This window comes from Leptonotus elevatus, chromosome 5 (genome assembly GCF_054856555.1).
Source record: "Leptonotus elevatus isolate MCC_2025b chromosome 5, RoL_Lele_1.0, whole genome shotgun sequence".
NCBI classification, from domain to species: domain Eukaryota; kingdom Metazoa; phylum Chordata; class Actinopteri; order Syngnathiformes; family Syngnathidae; genus Leptonotus; species Leptonotus elevatus.
Genome location: NC_141243.1, coordinates 16,846,130 through 16,866,506, shown reverse-complemented (window position 1 = coordinate 16,866,506; position 20,377 = coordinate 16,846,130). Strand labels below are relative to the sequence as shown.

The window sequence follows — 20,377 nt, the reverse complement described above, 5'->3', positions numbered from 1 at the left end:
TCTATCAAATTCACAAACACGCTAGACTTACCCCGGCACGAAATATCAGGTGCGTTGGAGATGCGGCAGCTACGTGTGCCGGAATGCCAAGAGAGGCACAACATGGCCCCAAATCCACACAATGACGTTATAGTCATCTGAGTCATGGGAATACCGAAATAGGGCCCTTTGAATATCAAACGGGATTTTGTGTGAATATCTTTAAGCTTTCACTGACTTTCTTGTAATAATTGATTAGAATGCTTTATATATATTTATATTATAGTTATGGTTTCCTTTAGAGCAGGCGTGGGCACATTCGGGTTATGTGTCGAGGGCCGGAGTCCTGCAGGTTTTGGAGGTTTCCCTGCTGCAACGCAGCTGATTCTAATCAATAGGATCGTTACCAGCCTTATGTAGAGCTTGCTGATGAGCTGATCATGTATCAGCTGTGTTGGAGAACGGAAACATCCCAAACCTGCAGGACTGTGCCCACCCCTGCTTTAGAGGGACGTTGCTGCGCAACCATATGTGTCATCATATTACAACACAAAACTAATTGATTGATAACTCGCTTTTAATTCGAAGTCAATGTTATTCTACAATTTTTTTTTGCAGATTTTGGTACAGAAGAACAGAGATTGGTGCGCACAAACTCTAAATTTGTTGTGGGCACGGCTGCATACAAAACTGCCATGTCCTGATTTTTGAGAATTTAGCAGACCACTCTACACCATGGCTGGACGTTCTGGTGTACCGAGAGTTATTTCTTTGACATGGCCACAGTGCACCTGACAATGTGGTGGCTGAAAGTCTTTATGCCTAATCTAAGTATTGGCACAGGTAGTGTAATGAGATTTCAGTGAATTTGATCGATCAGGACACAGGCAGACAGATTCTGTGCGGGGTGATGTCATCATGTCATCGGGGTGGAAAGTAGTCTTCCAGTGCCCACCTAACCGCCGTGACCTGTGATCTTCATGGCCAACCTCTGGAGGTGGAGGTCTGCATATCAGTTTCCACTTCCGCTGACAAGGGCTGTGCTCATATTACGCGCTGACACGTGCAATCAAACCATTCAAGTTCTGCAAAACTTTAACTTTTGAGTTGATCAACTCAAAAAAAGTGAGGCAACCGATTACTTCACTTTTTTTTTTAGTTCTGCTAATTTATTCGGGTTAACAGTGCGGAATAAAAGCAATTTTTTTGGTATTGACAGGCCGCATAAAATCCTGTGAGTTAAGCTCATGCTATATGTTGAGTTTTTTTATGTTGTCAAAGAGTAACACGAAAAAATGTTCAACAAGAATCCCCATTTTAAAAGCATAAAGAAAATATTAGGTTTAACACAACTTCTTACTGTCTTTTGTCCCTCACTAACTACTAACTAAATTCCTATTCAACAACAATAACATTTCAATATTAAAGCAAGGAAATGTATCTACAGTATAATATATGTTTCTGTATTATAAGTATACAGCATTTCTCTGAGGATAAATAAACTATACTTACTATTTACTACATTTACTCCTACACTAGCTGTTACCACCAGATGCTGTGCGGCCTCGAAACACCAAAAGAGCCCAAAACCTCTAGATCTCTAAAAATGTGTGTGTGTGCGTGTGTAATATAAGATTAGGTAAAAGTGTATATCACACACCTGCACATGACTTCATGCGTGAGCAGAACTCTGCACATTTCGGGATTCTTGTTTTGGCCCTCGTACGATATTGGCTGTGAGGGGAGAAAATAAGCAACAGAGTACGTCAGTTTCTCGCAAAATCCTTGTAGCATCGTTTCCTTGAAAGCTGAGCTCCATCGGGAAAGCAGGGCTCACCTACCTGCTTTGTGACTGAGTCGATAAGTCGTGCATAAAGATCTTGCTCTGTGCGGACACCTGCATAAAAAGAGCAAATGTTTGTTTTTGGTATTTAGGCATGGCAGACCTCTGACCTCGTACCTTTAGCTGTTATCATAAAAAGTATGGCAATTATAGAGTCACCATGTAAGGGATTCATCTGAAGAAATCATCACTCAGCAGCAGATCCTTTTGGCTTGGACTGGTTGTAAAATGGAATTTGTGCAATGCATTTGTTTCAATACATCGTACAAAAGATGGCAATATACTTTATATAGCTTCTTCCTGTTGATTCCAAGTGTACATAAACAATTAGAAAAATGGATTCAGTTAGAAATATAATGAGATGGACTTTGGAAGGGGAATCAAAACTGCGCCACAGACATGTTGATTTTGCTCTCGTAATCTGTGCACCACCAGATAATAATCCAAGACTTCAGTTGACTTTAACAGTGATATAAAACATCAACTCTTCAATTATTTGTACTGTACTGGGGATAGTTAGAAATAAAAATGTCTGATCTAAATCTTATCCCCCATAGTCAACCCCCGAATAGAAAAAAAAAATACACAACATTGAACTTCATCCAAGCAACATGGAGAAATACGATTGGCATGCACCTCATATTTTCTCTCTGATGGTTTCTGAGGGGATTGGGAGTTATTTCATGTTTGATGATTATTAGTTATCTTCTGTTTGAGGAGAGAATTTACAGCCACGCTCTCACAATTTATCAACTGCAATGACATATTCCCAAGACTCGTAGGAGACTTTATGTAACTACACTGACAGGTAAAACGACAACAACCAGCTTGACCAGTTTTACTTAAATGGAGGCCAAAGAAAGTCTCGCCTGTTGCATAAAAAAAAATGTTTTTTTAATCTTGACAGGAAATCACATGAGTTGTTTCTTGGGGGAAGTTTTTTTTTTAATATATATATATTGAAGGAACTTTGGAGAGTATTGCTTTTTAAAATATGTGTCTCCCCCCCCCCATCAAAGTCTCTATTGGGATGCCTTTGATATCACATGGGGGAAGGGGATGAAGAGGAAGTATTCTTGGTGTGTGTGGGTGTGTATGTGTGGATGCTGTACAAGGGGGTTGCTGGAGAACATGTCTTTTATCTTGTCTCCCATGGGTGCCACTGTGATGGCAGAGTAGGGGCAGCGGTTGCTCATGGGAGCCGAATTTCCGCATATATCCCTAATGTGATGTGGGAAACACAATCGGGGGCGTGGTTGGAATCTTCGATATATTGCTGATCTCTGGATTCTGGAGAGTCTGGCAAAAATGTCCAACAATTAATCAATTCTCTGTTTCATGCGTGTTTTTATTTTATTTGAAGATCGACTTAGCGTATTTCTCATTTTTGCGACAATTGTTATGAGACCGCATCGCAAAGTGACATAAGTGTTGTGATATGAAAAAAAGTTATCATTATCACACAGTTGTTGACATTTTGGCTATGAAAACTGATTTATTTTTCTTTGCTCTGTACCACTGGTAAGAATCTTTTAAGACTAGTGTCAATCTGAATAGCCAAAGCTATAGTAAGGCTGTTTGCTATTCTCATCCACAACCATTTTGTTTTCAACACACTTGGACCTACACAGACATTTGAAGTCTATGTTGCCTTGTTGGCCGGACATTTCACAGAGCGGTATATATTCCAGTGGCGGTAGCAAATATGCACGTTATAAGTCGTCTGGGAGCCAGAAACAGGTGATTAGTGATTAGTTGACATTTGTTGCACATGATCAAAATGTTCAAAACTTCACCTCAGTGGGAGTGTATCTGAAACTCATAACACAAATGTGGGCCATTTAAAGTAAAAATTGACAAACCAATGGCTAATAGCTTGAAAAACGCATGAGATGGGCCACTCCTTAGTTACATTTGACACCACATAGCGGTAGGCCGCTAGGGGGGACCAACTGTTGTGTTGCATGTAAAATGCTAATTGGCAGGTCCTTCTGTCATATGTAGCGTGGGGTTGAGGACCCAAAAGCAGGGAAACAGGTGAAGGCAGGTAGGAGCCAAGGTAACCTAAATATTTATTAACAAAACAATAACTAGTGTATGAAATGGGGGAAAACAGCCAAATTCAAAAAATAAACCCTAATAAAAATCAAAACTCGATTCTGAATGGAATGGAAGACACAAGGGACACGCAAGAACAGGTGTATACAATCATCTAACGAGACAGAACAAGACAAAAAGAACACAAGGACCACATGACGAAACTAAAGTCTAAATCAACGGAACACAGATTGTGACACATCCCAGGGTTTTTTTTTATAATAAAAATGTGTAATGCATTTATAATGGGAACATTATAAATATGCAGATTTTCACTACCAGCAGCTCTATGTCCCCCAAATAGCGGGATCCACTGTATATTTAAAAAAAAAAATGTCTGTATAAGAAACATTATGCTATTACACTGTTGAAAACAATATCCAGCCAAAGTCCAACCGTCCTATTTTTGTATGTCATTGGGATAGCACACCTTGAATAGGAAGTCTTGAAATGGTTTCACTTACGGGATATTCGATATCAGGTTTTTTTCAGATTGATACTATGTGTCAATACCACCACTACTGATACATAAAATGTCCTTAAAAAACAACTATATATTCCAGTATAGTATTGTTCCTTAAAATTGCTTGAAATGAATGGCAATTTTGTCTTCTTTTAAATTCTGGTTCCTGGTCATAAAATGGGCGCAAGAGGGCCATTGTTAGCACTGATACCTTGAAATAAGGCCTGGTATCGGCCAAATACAATATCTGGTATTGGTACTCACCCATCCCTAATTTTATGCATTTTGTGAGTGTACATGTAATAGTAGCCTACTTGGAGAAAATTTTACTTTATAGTCAAAGTCTGTATCTCAATGAGCGGCGAAGGCTTGCAAGGGTGTTCGCATGTAGCTTTCTTGTCAATGCTCGTTCAAGGTTGCAAACCGTTGCAAAGATGTTCGTCAGACGTTTTTAATGGTTGCAAGCTGATTTTCAAAATTTCTTGACAACAAGAAAAACGGTTTGCGATCATTAAAACTCTTTCAAACTTTTTGTAACTTTGAACGAACCCTGACCAAAAAAAAATAAATGAGCACACACCCTGGCGAGTTTCCGCCGCTCAGGATATACGAATCTTAGACTACAAGCCTACAATCATTTGTCACAGGCAGTCTTATGGGTGCAGACATTGTACCTGTAATGCTTGCCTTTTAAACTTTGGCAACATAGCTGGAGCACATAAATGTATTTTGTACCTTGAGGGACAGAAACAGGCTGCTACCGTCCTTCCGTTTCCGACACTTCACCGTTACCTTCGCTGTATAAACACTCCCTTCGGATCAATTGAAAGGTGTGTGCTCACTGCCTCTTACCGTTGCTGTAGAGGAGCTGAAGCTTGTAGTGAGTGCCGTTGTTAGTCTTTTCTCCCGTCTGCTCCTTGGAAACACACGCACGCCCACACAACACATAGGATGTAGTTAAGCACATTAGGGACACAGTTAAACACAAAGCCAATCTCTCCAAATCCTGCCGTTCGACCTTCTCCACGAGCGGCGTTGAGATCACACGGCTCAACATTGTGTGTGTTGTTGCCATAAGCTCGACGCTTAACCTTGGGTCACATCTCCTCATAGAGAGGCTGAGCTATCATGTCTCATACAAACTCCGAAAGCCTCCAGATTGGCTGGCGGAGAAGTTGGGAGTGCGACAAGTGTGTTTGACCGTAGTGCATGTAAGAATGAGCAGCGGTCGACCTTGACGGGAAAACTTCCTTTGCGTTCGGCTCCTACTTGCCTCCAGCCCCCACCTCTTCTCTGGCTCCCACTTTTCTTTCTCATCTTCTACCTCTACTGGTCTTTCTAAGTGGTCTCAAAGGAATGCTCTCTGGTCCAATAACCCAGGAGGCATCTCAAAGATGAGAGCAAGGGGAGAAGAACAAGAAGGCTGGGGGAGCAGAGCAACTGGGAGAAGAAAAAAAAGGGCAAATTAAGATGCATGAAGATAAGTTGGGGAAGTGGGGAAGCTCAAATTTGTCATATCAGGAGGTGGATTGATGACTGCTTTTGTAGGTTTTATCAATATAAACAGAGGGCTGTTTATTTTGTCATGCCACCGCGCTACCTCTGCATAATTACAAAGCCGAAACAGATGCCAGGGTAACCATGCAGAAAATGAACCCACTGGCACACAGTGACAGCTTTCAACCCTGGCTGGCATTAACGCACACACCATCTCCGACATTCCCAGCAAGCCTGACTTGACAAGATCTCGGGCTCACACGCGGCACAAGTGTCTGTCAACGGCGGACGTTTCCAGTTTTCTCAACTGCACTTGGCCAACCTGAGCAATTCAACCCCCTGCCCCACAGTGCTGTTTTGAGAAGACACTTTGATGATTCGCTCTCTATGGATAACTTAACAGGAGTGGGAATCATTTGCATCAAAAAAAAAAAAAAAAGTAGTGGCGGCCCCTGCCTTCTAATAAGGCAAGCTGCTAATTAGTCATTAGATATTCTTTTTCAATGCCGCATCATCAGCTCGCTGAGGGTATACAGAGCTTGTGTAAGCATGACGCCGTCAGCTGTTCCATGCAGGCTGAAGATCAAGAGAAGCAACCGGTTTGTATGGAGGAAATCTTGCTGCCACTTGAGGGGAGCGCATGTGGAGTGGTGGACAAATATACTTGAAGACCGAAGCCCTCCTGCACACACCTTGTCGTGCTCCACAAAGTCCACAAAGGCCGTCCTCTCCACTTCCACAGGCTGCCCGTGTCTGTCGTAGAGCGCCAGCACAAAGTGGAAGAAGTTGGACTTGCGCAGGTTGGAAGGAGGCTGCTTCTCAAAGTGAGCTCTGGACAAGGCCACTCCACTGGGGACAGACATGCAGGTGCAATCCATTAGACTGACAGAATAACTTTTTCGGGGGGGTCGTGTCTCACTGTGGTATCAAACCAAAGATGAGCTTTAGAATTCATTTGAAGCCAATGTGCCTTCTATTGTTAAAATAACAACACAAATACTTTTGTTTAATAAGAGCTATTGCCTTTATGCATAACAAATTGTTAATCATTTTAGTATGATTTTATTTTTCATAAATTAGTTTTCAACTCAAGGTTCAGTTCCACCTTATTGAATGCACATTTTAACAAATTAAAATTTTAAAGTACAACATTGTAGATTTCCAAAATGTGATTTTCCCAACTCACATTGAAACATATTAAATAACAAAACAAGTAAAATAATAATAATAAGGAAGGTGGGGAGAACATGTAAAATCAAAATCTTGAACTTGCAGAATTTAAGTGCACCCATTAACATTTGATTACAGACAATGAAGGTGAATTATAACATTTTGACAAATGAAGGGGAACAAAACTTAATGTATATAACTTTCACTTTTAATATATTTTCTGTTTCATTCCTGCAACATGCATTTTAACAATATACTCGATTTTTTTAATATATAAAACAAAACCATATTCAGGCAAAAGTAATTCTGTATTATTCCTACCATCAATTGTAACCAACCACTGTCTAACATTTTTAATATGGAGTGCATTATGCATCCACTCCCTTTTAATGTATTTTCCTCAGCCCTGTTGGTTTTGATTTTGAGAGAAACTGTCCTTCTCTAAACTTTGTAAACATGGAACGAGAATGCGCATGCAGAATTCGTTTACGCAAATTAAAATGTGATGCAAAAGGCGAGTGAGAAATTTTTTTTCCAATTCAAAATGAGGTAATTGCTGTTTTTATTCTATATGTACGCATAGTTTTATCCCCCCAAAAATCGTGTGTGTCGAAATGTTTTTCTGTTAAAGAAGTTCCTAAAACATTTATTTGTGATCCCTTTTCCAATTCGTGGAGTTTGTATATAGCTGAAAATGTCACAGGAACCTTTTTGGTACTCAAACAGTACACTTCTATGTGCACTTTGCTCATAAGATCGCTTGTGATTTATGCTGACAGTATTTTGTGTGGTGTTGCTTTTTAAAACTTTTTTTCTATGATTTACAGCGAAGATATAGGCTTTTAATTTCGCATCGCTTTGTTTGCTTGTTTGTTTGTTTGTTTTTACAAGAAATAAATAATTAAAGCACTTTTTGCAAGTTTTTGCATCCGCAGATAATAATAATAATAAAGCGTATAAATGACGGATGGTGTACAGTACCTTTGCGCAGCGACGTTGGCGTCCACCACGCCGACATTACGCACCCAAGAGCGGACTGGATCCATCTCCTCTCCAAGACTTCTCTCTTTTAATCCGCTCACTTCTCGCATCAAATGCTCCTGGATCCCGAACATTTAAGCCCTGTCCCGAGTGGTGGGTGCACTTTGTGAAACTCAACAAAAAGTCAGCCGGGGAGCCAAAATACTTGAGCAAACACACCCCAAAATAAGCGCCGCGCTCCTCCAGGGCGAAGCAAAGAGAAAGAAAACAGCTTTAGGAGCTAAAGTTGCTGATGAAGTGTGATGTTTTATAGTGTGTCTCGATATGAATCCACTCGCACTTGCGTTTAAAGGTGCAACGATGTGAATTAATAGATCCCGTCACAGTTTTCAATCATGGTCCAAGTGGTGCGCCAGTAATCATCTGCTCGGTGCAACTAACTAACTCCTGCGGCACAATATTGTGTGCAAGTCTGTTTGGTTGTCAGTGCAAACGAGCAGCCCGCATCCAAACAGTTGGTCCGAGGGCCAGGAGGCTTGCAGTGAACCACTGTTGTGAAGCATGAATGAGGATGGAGCGTGGAGAAGGAGGGGCCTCGGTGCCATATGTTGCGATGGATGCTCTCATTGGTGTAAGTGCATCCCGTTATTTGGAACACTTAGCCACATTCAGCATCCACGCAATCAGGTTTACACTAACTTTGCGCACTCAAAACACCTCCATGTGTATCCTATTTTTGCACCTCTGCGTGTATAATCGCGCGTTTGCGCGTCCAGAGGTAATATATTTTGATTATTTTTTTAAGTACAATAACTCACAAAAATCTGGAGCGAGCATGCGCCGCGTCATTAAAGGTCCACCAACACACTCCTCACACATCCCAACCAGTTCAGAACCTGATTTAAAAACATGTCCAAAAGTCTTGCAACATTTTTTTTTATCTTGGGTAGTCAACAAAATATGCCACCTTTCCAAACTTTTTTTTTTTCTGCTTAAAACCATCAAATTTTCCCCAATCCTGATTCTTTTCCCCCTTATTGTCTCAGTGGCCGGGACAATGATCGTATAAATCTCCCCCCTTTCGGGTCCTGCAGCAGCCCACCATCTGCCGCCAGCGCGGGACAAAGTCAGATGTTCCCCTTAATAATGAAAGCCGTCCCGTGCCTCTGCCGCTCCCCCGCCAGCCCACCACCTCCACCACCTCCAGCCAGCATTGTCGCCTTGTCTCCCGCACACGTCCCCTCACATGATTGACAGATTCGCTGCACCCCAAAGTCTGCACACTTTTAGGACATTCCTTCACTCACTGGTAGCTGAGAAATCGTGTCAGCGGTAACAATGCGCAGAAAAATGGTTCATTTTATTTTGCAGAACAAAAGTTGGTACAGAAGTTGAAAAAGTCGTAGCGCACATATTGTAATGATATTATGACATTGAAACATCATTTAGCTTGTAAAAAAGGCACCTTCCTACAGCATTATTTTCCTTTTCTTAACTTAAACTTTAGGGGAAGCAGCTATACAGTAAAAGCAGTCATTCTCTCAGCTATTCCACAAATCATAATACAGCATGATCATCATCATTTCAAAGTGTCAATAAGCATGATGACAGACTATTGCACTTGTACAACATGTCATTATTCAGTAATAATAACTCAATATTATTGAATAAGGTTTATGAAAATAACTATTCTACAATGGCATTGCTTTAAACAAAACAAAATAATTCCAAGCACTCACATGATGTGTGTTGTTTGTTTCTAATGTTTTATTTATTTATTTATTTATTTATTTATTTATTTATTTATTTATTTATTTATTTGTTTGTTTGTTTGTTTGTTTGTTTGTTTGTCTGATTGTTTGTCTGTTGTTGTCCGTTACAGTGACAACAATGGTTCTATGGAAGCATGAAACTCCCAATGTGGAATAAACATTTTTGATTGACAAATATGTTCAAACATAGCCTACTTGTAGGCAAAAAAAAATCCCATAATGCCACAGGGTATTAACTTGTTCATCATGAATTTTTCATATTGGCTTTTTTACATTTTTCATTATGAGAAAAATGCTGAACAGAAATCATACGCTGAGGACATATAATAAATCATAAAAATTTCAAACAAACAATATGTATTTGTTTAATTAATGTTTTAGGATAATTATATAATGCATGCCAAATGCGGGGGAAAAAGTACTTGTAAATGCGCAAGTCAAAACTCTGTGGCATTATTTGCGGTTGGGGGGGGTCGCATTTAGCCTTCAAGTGTTGCAAGTATTTACAAGTGTGCTCAAACAAAAAATATTTGAAAGTACGTTTGAATGTATTTAAATGCGTTTTATCATATTTGCAAATACGTTCAAATGTTTATTCCTCAACGGAAGGTCCACTCTTCCGTATATAAGTACTGTATATAAGAATCAAATAAAAGCGTAGAGTGATACGGAAGATGGCAGTATAGCTAACATTTTTCACAAATATTTGTCATCGTGACTGTTTTCTTATTGTGTCATAATGAAGAGATGAAACATTTGGAGTGTGGCCTGATTCATGCACACTTTGATGATGTATGGAAGCAAATACCTCATTAAAGGTACATTGTGTCACTTTTTTACTCGCGACTGCCACCTCTGGCCTAAAGCTTAACTACAGCCTCTGCGTCAAGCTCAAGCAAGGCTACAAACCCCACTGTATCGTAGTGTACTTTTTGTATAGTACTTTGGCTTGGCTCGATCATGTGGTGTTGTGCGTCCACTTGTCCGCTTACTTCCGTGTGTGTGTGTGTGGGTGGGTGTGGGTGTGGGTGTGCGTGAGTGTGCGTGTGTGTGTGTGGGCGCACGCCAAGCAGACGTGGTGTGTTGGAGACAGCAGCTGGTTCCAGTCCTTCCCCTCCAATAGCAGAACTAATGTGAGCCACCATCTAGCATTGACTGCCAGTCTATTGGGCTCCTTTTTTTGTTTTCTTTCCCTATTAAGATGCATATGCCCAGTGAGCATGATCAATTTAGAAGCAAAGTTATTCGATCTTTTTCTGGATTCTCAGAAATTAGAATCAAATTCAAGTGATCAATGTAAAAGTGGTTCAGTTTGATATGAATGAGCCACAGTCCTAATTTTATTCAGCTCTGAATTGCTTGTCATGAAGATGTTCTTTCTGCAGCTTTAAACATTTTAATTTTAGCCTTTATTAAATTGAATGCACTTTAAGCAATCCAGGAAGAGACTGAATGCAGCAAACAGTCAATCATGCACTGATTCAGTTACGTCCCTTTTTCATTGTTAACTCCCAATGTACATTTAAGTACGCACACTCACCAAGACACTCTTGAAAAAGAAGTTTGAAATGTTAATTCATTTTTTATGCGGTTAGATAAAGAATATTGAATCAGCCAAAACACAAGGTGCACCAGCGCAATCCATTGAGATCAGTAGCCTAAATTTTGACTGATAAGATCAGATGAAATCATATTGACATGAACATTATTAAGACTGCATTGTTAAGTATTGTTAGAAAAATTCACAAATATTGGGTATATTAAATTTTCTATACGGTGAATAGTACTTTGACTTAATGGTTTATTTTATTGTTAACAAGGGCCAGAACAAACAAATATTATTATTATTATTATTATTATTATTATTCACCAATCATCATCATCATTATTGACTACTCAGAGCAGCAAATGTTTCAGATGCATTGAGATAAGTTTACTGATCACTTTACTTGCAAGTGATCCACACTTAATCAAGCCGTAAAATTAAAATAGTAGAGTTTAAAATTATGTGTGTGTATGTGTATATATATATATACACACACACACACATAAAAATCTGTGATTATTTAAGACATTCAAAGAATTGGAGAACTCTAATTATTCCAATTTAAATAAACTCTTTCTCGTGCTTTAAAGAGAAGGTGTGCCAAGCCTGGTGAATGTTTTGCATTTCTCAGTACTAGATTTAGGAAGGTCAAATTCCACAGGTTGTGACGCTACCTAGTGCTTACTTTCATGTAGGCTACCTTGAAGATTGGCGCCATCCTCTGGCCAACAGAAGAACATGCATTATTTATTTTTATTTTATTTTATTTTATTTTATTTTATTTTAAGCCTACTGACAAGACTAGGAGAGAAGTGTGCATGGGTGTAATTAACAATAATAATTGCCCTCTATGTAAAATTGTACCACCACCCGGCCAACTAAAACGAGTGTTCAATGTATTACTGTGGTCTGGGTCTTGAAGTCAATTTTGTAGGGTCTTTGGTGGCACCCCTTGCTGTGTGCATTCTTTTTGTTTTTGTTTCAAGATTTATTGTAATATTTTCTGTGCATGTAACTGTGTGATTTGTTTATTATTAAAATTACAATCTTTTAATCAAATATTAAAAATCTATTAAGGGTAATTTTCATCAATTTTGTGAAATATTGGAGTCAATCATGTGACCAATAAAATGATAATTTTGTTATCTATCTAAAAAGCTCAATATGATTTATCTAGGAAAGGTCTGGAGGCATGTGCTTTATTCATATGTTTATTGACATATTCTATTAAGTTAGATAATAAATGAGAAAAGAACAGCTTTTCACTTCGGATGTTCCAGTAGTGTTTACTATCAAAAATAACCCATGGTACGTGGGAGGGGAGAAGAAAGGATTATTGAAAAAGAAGAAAACAATATCACATTATCAGCACAAGTTGTGAGATAGATAGACATATACAGTATGTATACATTTACACATACACACACACACACACACACACACACACGCACACGAGTGCAACATCTGTGTACTCCCTGAGTCAATCAATCATCTATCTATCTATCTATCTATCTATCTATCTATCTATTTCCATTTGTAACTATTATTCAAGATGTTTTGTACTTGTGATATTAGTCCTCATCAAACAAGAAATGCCCATTGAAGTAGCTGTCCTTGGTCACACCATTGCCGCCATAGTTAGCCACAAGCCAAACCCTATCCCCCGCTTTAAGCTTGATATACGTGCTTCCACTAGCTGTGATGTATCCATCCTGCCTGGTGGTGAACGAATGCAAAATTAGCTCTCCGTTACGCAAGAGATCCACACTGGCAGCACGTTCATAGATGGTGCAGGAGAACCCAAATTCATACACCCCCGGATACACGCAAGTAAATATGCCCGTGTTTACGTCGTAACTGTTTTGTCCGTTATAGATGACATCATGGAAGGGAATAGGAGCACCCGGAAGGGGGAAATCATTGGTCAGTCGTACAGCGAAGGCCACTTTCTTAGCACTTTGGGACCCGGGGACACCTGGAGGGCCTGGAAAATGGAAAAAACATAGATAGGTAGGTAGGGACCTCGAGTTCTTGGAAAAGGAAAAACAGGTAGATAATACCCTTAAAACTGCTGGGTTAAAAACTGACCAGCATTTTTAAGGGTATATAAACCCGAGCAGGTCCTGAAAAAAAAAAAACAGCTAGATTTACCAGGTGGTCCAGGAGGTCCAGGAGGTCCAGGGTAGTCAGACTGCTGCGTGCTAAATGAGGATGGCCATGGTGAGGAAGCTAGAAACAATAATAGGCGATAGCAGTCAGTCAAAATGTTATTTTTTTCAAGAGAGTTTAGAAATTACTTAATATCCTTAAACCCACTGGGTTAACTTGGAAAAAAATATTTTACTGTACCTTTTAATGTACATTGAAAACAGATGTAAAATTTGCAATTAATCATGAGTTAACTATTGAAGTCATGAGATGAATTCCGATTTAAAAAATGTAATCGCCTGACACCCCTAATACACACACACATATATATATATATATACATATTTCATGAGCAAATACGTGTTTCACATACTTGAAGTAAAAGTAGTAGTAGTTGTAAAAGTAGTAGAAGGCGTTTCCTCGGTTGGTTTGGGGTCATAAAATCCATATGCTAGAACACATAGAACAGTGAAGTCAGTCATGGCAAAAGTGGAAAACACATGGCACTCTATTTCTAAAGATTTCCTTCATGCGACTCACGGGTGTCAATCCATGGAGTAAGGTCAAAATCGGGGATGAGGCTGCAATCGACGTAACCGTCACCTCGTGGCCGGAACAAGAATGGTTTGTCTGGAACTTCTTTGATACCGGTGTTGTCACAGATAATGCGAGAGACTGATGTAGTCATCAGCGACGCCCTCTGGGACTTGGTGAAGACTCCCTCATTCTCCCACCAAAATCTGGAAAGAATATTTTGTCACTGAGTTTGTATGTAAGGGCATCTTAACATGTATTTGTTTTTATCTCTTTACCTGTCTCCTGCTCTCAGATTGCTAAACTGCATTCCAATCAGGCAGGCAAACAACTCCCCAACTCTTCCCCCTTTAACCAGAGGCTCTGCAATTCCTCCGAGCCATGGATCAATGTTTTCGGGTGTGCCGTACAGCTCCAGAAGCTTGTCAGCCAATTCCTTATTTTTCAGCACTCCAGCCAGCTCCTCGCTATTTTGTGGTGGTAACAGACCACAGAACTTGCGCCATTGGTTATATCCTGAGAACACGGGTTGATGCAGATTAAAAATCCACTCATGAGATTATATTATACTCATGTATGTGGGAAGACGGAAAGAGATACCAGGGAGTCCGTGGTCACGTCCACGCTGCATGTTAAGAGAGCCCAAATCCAGTGCCATCTCAAATGAGAATCTAAACAGCAAGTCTCTCAGCTGATCGGTCATGATGGAATCCTGAACATTCAATTTAGCCGGCCGACCCACAACCCCCCTCAAGATCGGGTCGATGCCACCTGAAATCATTTTGACAAATACAGTACTGCATTTAATATGCAAGGGAATGGAGGAGAAAACAGCTTTGGATGCTGACCATATACCTTCAAAGACAATCCTCCATGGTGTGTTCAAGGCTGTGTGAAGCAAGGGGGAGGGGTACAACGGGTGGTCCTCATACGCCGCGTTGAGACGGAAAACAAATGGCTGAATCATTGAGTGGCCAAATCGATAGGCCGCTGTTGCAAATATATTGGCGATAGTGGGGTCTATGTATTTATCATAGCCAGTGTAGGTGGAAAGCTTCCTAGCAACGACATCAGGACCAACAATGTTGCCAATGAAGTCTCTGAAAATAATAATCTGAGAGAAAACAAAAAAGGTAAATGGCAGTATTCATCAACCAGGATTATTGTTAATGCGAGAGAGGTCATCTCTAACCTGATGATATGCTCCCACAATCTTGCGTGCTTCTTGATACAATCTCTCCCCGTTCCATTGAGGGTTGAGTTTGGCGAGGGCTCGAGCCAGACGGTTGTGCTCACGCAAAAATAGCGTGTGCAGCGAGGTCAGAATGATGTTCTCGTTGGTGCGTTCATCACCTTCAAAAATAACATCAAGTTAGACGCTTGCTGCTGGAATCCAAAAACTCCTGAGACGAAGACATCAAACCAGCTTGTTCAGCCTGCCACTCACCTGCAAAAAAGCAAAGCACCTCCTCGGCGTTTTTGTCGTTGGTGATGCGAGCTCTGGTTGCACACACGTTCGCCATCATTTTGGTGAACGGCAGCAGTTCTCTGCCTTTGTCGGTAAACTTTTCGTTGACCCTCAACAAGCCCAGATCAGTGGTGAGGTCACGGAGATCGAGAGCCTTTTCGTCATCTGAGCCATAAACCTGACTTGCGTCTAAAAAAGACGTGAGGGAGTTCAGCTGTTGGCGTACAGTGGCAGCACCGAAGATGAAGCCTGTGTTGCCGGATCCGCAAGTGGCCGTTGATCGGAAGAAGGGGATGCACTCCTGGATGCCAAAGCGTGGATCATCCTTGGGAATCTGTTCAGAAAGTGGGAAGTGGTGAGTGTCGTTTGTTGTGGGTGTGACGCGCGCGCCACAAAGGATGGGGGGGGGGGGGGGGGGTTACTGACCGGAATGGGGAAGCAAGGCTCGGTGCGCTCACAGCTCTCATCGCAGTCGAGACCGTTGCTGAATGAACGGATGACGGGGGAATGTGGCGAAAGGGTCTGGTCATGGTCTGTCCATTGTCCAAAGGAGGGCAACAGGTGACTAAAGACTGTGTCGCTCACTACATCGCTGTTGGCTGTGGCCAGGATGCGGTTGGACACCTCTCGTACCTTAAACCATAAAGACATCGTTTAAGCAAAGATGGCTATTCCAATTCTATCATTTGGTTATCCCTAGTTGGATGTTACAAAGAAGTGAAAAGGAAAGCTCATACCAAAGGAAGAAGGAAGCCATTGATTTTAATGGGGTCCCACCCTCGGGGCACGGAGATTCCGTCTTGGTATTGCGCAGGAAGCCAGCGTGTGAACGGTATGTTCGACGCTCCCCAACGAGGATTGTGCCTGCAGGCAAGTGAAAAAATGAATCAGGGCCTTTTGGTGATTTAGTAAGTAAAAGCTAATAAGTGCATCAAATGGACTATATGCCACGAAGGAGGCGGGACTTCCGACTTCCGGGTTTTCACCAATCAACGTTGTTTCCGTTTCCGGTTTGCGACGTGTGGGGCGCGTCCCAGTACTTGCGCTTCCGCCCTTGTACCCCTCGGTTGCGCGTTCCCGTCGACGGGTGCGAGGCTGCGAGTGTGTAGTGTCTGCCTCAGTGTCCAAAGCATTTCAGATAGCCGAAACGCCCTCCCGCTGATGAGCGCGGTTGGGGGGGGGGGTGCAGAGGTGGGGGTGCGAGTGTTGGAACGCGGCCAGCAGTGGCCGGAAACGGCGCTGATGTGTAAAACCCGGAAGTCGGAAGTCCGTGGCATCTACCGCATTGGGAAGGTGCCAACAGTCAGGAAGTGAGAACCATTGTTGTCTGCTTACTCGTTGTTACAGATGCCGCTTATGGTGCGGAAGATGTTTAGGTTGGGGGTTGTCTTGCATGAGGGGACGCGCTGTCGAGGTGAGCAGCCTGTCAACTCTGCGATGAACTCCAGATCTTCCTCAGACAGCAGATCTAGCAGCAAAATCATACCAGTGAGTGATGGTCTCTTTTCTGCACCTCATTTTGAAATCTACACTAATGTGTCACCAGTGGCGGCTGCTTGTCATTCAAATGAGGGGAAGCTCTTTTTTTTTTGATGCCTCAGACAGATCATCCAATCAGCACGCAGTAGCCAAATGTCTGTTTCATAAAACCCCAGACTCGCTGAGCATCCGATGGGTGGGGAAAAAGCCCAGCATTTATCCAATGGCCGAGCAGATTTTCGCAGTGGAACAACCCACTATACAAGGCAGTATCTGACTGTGTAATTAAATAAATAAAAGTGCCTAGAACTGCAGGGATGAATTAGAAGGAAGTTGTGTCAGTTATTTGTGATAAGTAGCTGATTAACGAAAAGTAATGAAATAACTCAAACTAAATTTCAAAAACCATTTTCGTTAATGAAATAAATAAAGACGAAAATGCTTCTTCTTTTTTTTTTTTATGAAAACTAAGTGAAACTACATTTTATGTTTACAAAACTAACAAAAGCTAACTATAATCATAGCGAAAATGTCCATGGTTTCCGTTTTTGTAATTAATTTAATACATAAGCCTTTGAGTTTGATTTTAAATATGATTTCAAGTAGATTTATTTTGATATTAAACGGAATAAGGACGTTTATTTTGTGTGTGTTTTAAAAAAAATAAAATTTTGGGTGCACTCACACTCATATATGGTCTCCCTGGCGGCACCGAAGGCAAAGGTACGGTAACCACTCCGCCACCTTTTTTTAAATTAAAACTAATATTAGATCTAACTAAAACTAAACTTAAACTAATCATTTTTAAATATCTAAAACTAATATAAACTAGCAGAACCGCCCTGAAAACTAATTAAAACTAACTAAATAATAAATAAAAATAAATAAAAAAAACTCAAAACGAAATACAAAATAACTCAAATGAAAATTCCAAAACTATAATAATCCTGTTCTGAACAAAAGATGAAGGTATTATAGCGCATAAATTGTACACATAGCAGTGCATATTTCCTCACTTCTTCTTTTTTTTCCTCAGGGGGCGGGGCATTTATGGGAAGCTGAGCTTTCCTTTCCGTGAAAGAGCAATCGCCACTGTGTGTCACCTATAGCTAACTCATGGTATGTTTTTAAAATATGAAAGTTTCAACCTAAACAGAATGGCAAACACAATCTTGGAGAGTCCCAAACATTGAGCATAGACTTAATATTGTGATATTATTTTCACTCACCTGTGGCATTGATTGACCTTCTATGACGTCTTTGTGCCGAATTTTTGATGATATTCAATGTGGTGTCCATATAATCAGCAGATCGGGCCACCTCGCGTGTAAGTCCCACAGGTTGCTTGAAGAAACGGAGTACATCCTGGGGTCTGGCACCATTCCGCCTGATGCGGTCAACGCAACTGGAGGCATCAAGAGGTCACATTTACGAGCAGCAAGACAATTCCAGGTAATATCCTCATTCCGTACAACAGCAACATTTTGGGTCTTATTTGTTGACGGGCGCACGTGTACTCGGCGTAAAAACTTGTGTCGTGAGAGATCATCTGGTGTGCTGCTTGTTTATCTAGCTATGGCAGTGACGTATAGTTACAGGCAGAACAAGTAAATGATGTTCCACTAGATGGCAGAAGTTCCCGTTGTAACCTCACTAGATACTATCTCAACTGACTTTTGGTGTGAGACGAGAAAGACCCTGGATTGGCCGCCAGCCAACCACAGGCCACAAATAGTCAAACAAACAACCATTAGCACCCCTAGACAGTTTAGAGCAGAGATGGAAAAAAAAATTTCCAAAGGGGTGACATGAGAAACTAGAACGGTTGTCGAGGGCCTTGCCAACTCAACTCAAATGGGTTATGTTGCCTAATTAACATAAAATATGAAATTGTCTTGTTATGAAGATGCTACTACATGCTGTTATATTTAGGTAATGCAAGTTTTAAACATAATTATAAGCAGTCATTAAAATCCTCAACAAAATGTGCCAGTGTGTCTCATTATACAAAAAGTCCGTTCATCAAATGAAAAACTCACACTTGTCTGGAATATTCATAAGCCGAATCCACTGTCTCGATGGCTGCGTTCACGGCCTTTTGAAGGTTCTCTCTGCTCAGATACTCTGCAAGCAAAAAGAAAACCAAATCTTATCAAAACTACTCTGCTGAAAATGTCAACCCATGTGCAATCAAATGTGTGTGTACTTACGGGCATTCACCTGCCATTGCAGGCAAAGCACTAAAAGCAGCAGGCACGCACGCCCAAACATCTCTGGTGAGGAGAAAAGGGAAAAAAACATTGCATTGCCTTGTCAAAATCACAGAATGTAAACAAGCCTGATTAAATAACAATGATAAATAAAAGTCAAGCAAATGTTTCACTTTTCATTTGTTAGGTTTAAATAGTAGTGACCTGGATAGGACGAAGCTCCAAGATATGTAAAAAATGGCAGCAGCTGTAAGGGAGTTGCTACAAGCTCGCACCTTTTATACACTAGGAGCGTCACTGGAAAGACTTTTCGTCATCAAGAATTCGTAGCATTTTGTTTTCCTTGTTTGTTTTTGTTCTTCTTCTTTGTTCCGCCTTGAGCTCCCGGTTCAACCACTTCAACCTTGGCTCTGGTAATTATGGAAAGTATACGTCAACTCATTTATTACTGCAATTAGACAAAGCCCATTAAAAAAAAAAAGCATTTTAGGAAGTCTTTTGCTTTAATTTGCTTGTTTTCCGGGATTACAAAATAGATTCCCCTCATTTATTAGGCATTTATTGTTGTTTTTTTATATTTATGTATATTTTGCATATATTATATTATATTATATAGTATTTGTAAAGTCTGAAACATTGAATCTGTGACGTGTAGTGTGTTTTCACGTAATGAGTGTTACATAAACAAAAAAAATACCTTTTGACAGGTGATGCAAAAACAACTTCCCGGAGAAGCATTCATGACAAGACGCGATGCATGATTACCAATTCTTCCAGTCTTCCTTTCACGCACCCACACACACAAAATTGTATTTAATTACCTTTTTCTTCATTTAAATCCTTTTCTCGTCAGCCTTTTTGTACTATTAACTCATTCACTGCCATTGACGACTATAGACGTCAAAAATTCATTTGAACTATTCTTTTTTTTTTTCACTTTGTTAGCAAGAGTATGAAAACCTAGAAAAAAATGTATTGTACATTTAGAACAGATTAATCGTGAGTTAACTATTGAAGTCATGCGATAAATTACAATTAAAAAAAATTATCGCCTGACGCCCCTAATTTTTAGTAATCTTTTGGTTTAAGAAAAAAAAAAGATTATTAAAAGTGGGAAAAATGTTTTAACTAATAGACATAGTTAAAATGAATTGTTGACGTTTATAGGCGTCAATGGCAGTTAATAAGTT

General features: G+C 40.4%; 2 protein-coding genes across 5 annotated transcripts in view; both read right to left on the bottom strand.

The window, feature by feature from the left end:
- ebf2 (EBF transcription factor 2) overlaps positions 1 to 8,675 on the bottom strand; it is a 38,548-nt gene extending 29,873 nt beyond the window's left edge. For 2 of the 4 annotated variants that reach the window (XM_086075897.1, XM_086075899.1), the window contains exons 1-5: positions 8,031 to 8,674; positions 6,572 to 6,728; positions 5,235 to 5,292; positions 1,821 to 1,876; positions 1,640 to 1,713 (exon numbers count right to left, since the gene is read on the bottom strand). In XM_086075897.1, coding sequence (XP_085932023.1) covers positions 1,640 to 1,713; positions 1,821 to 1,876; positions 5,235 to 5,292; positions 6,572 to 6,728; positions 8,031 to 8,164 — 479 coding nt within the window. In that variant the 5' untranslated portion in view covers positions 8,165 to 8,674. Of the gene's footprint in view, positions 1 to 1,639; positions 1,714 to 1,820; positions 1,877 to 5,234; positions 5,299 to 6,571; positions 6,729 to 8,030 lie in introns of all 4 variants that reach the window. The other 2 variants (XM_086075898.1, XM_086075896.1) reach the window with 2 other exon arrangements.
- A 3,870-nt stretch (positions 8,676 to 12,545) lies between these two features.
- On the bottom strand, positions 12,546 to 19,478 carry LOC147173955 (eosinophil peroxidase-like). Its single transcript, XM_086076357.1, has 16 exons — positions 19,392 to 19,478; positions 19,188 to 19,250; positions 19,017 to 19,101; positions 18,207 to 18,382; positions 16,834 to 16,966; positions 16,236 to 16,362; positions 15,925 to 16,131; positions 15,478 to 15,832; positions 15,223 to 15,383; positions 14,886 to 15,144; positions 14,631 to 14,801; positions 14,309 to 14,546; positions 14,037 to 14,236; positions 13,870 to 13,947; positions 13,500 to 13,577; positions 12,546 to 13,332 (listed from the first exon to the last, which is right to left on the bottom strand). The coding sequence occupies exons 2-16, from the start codon at positions 19,246 to 19,248 to the stop codon at positions 12,920 to 12,922; spliced, it is 2,742 nt and encodes a 913-aa protein (XP_085932483.1). The 5' UTR covers positions 19,249 to 19,250; positions 19,392 to 19,478; the 3' UTR covers positions 12,546 to 12,919.
- Between the last annotated feature and the right edge of the window lie 899 nt (positions 19,479 to 20,377).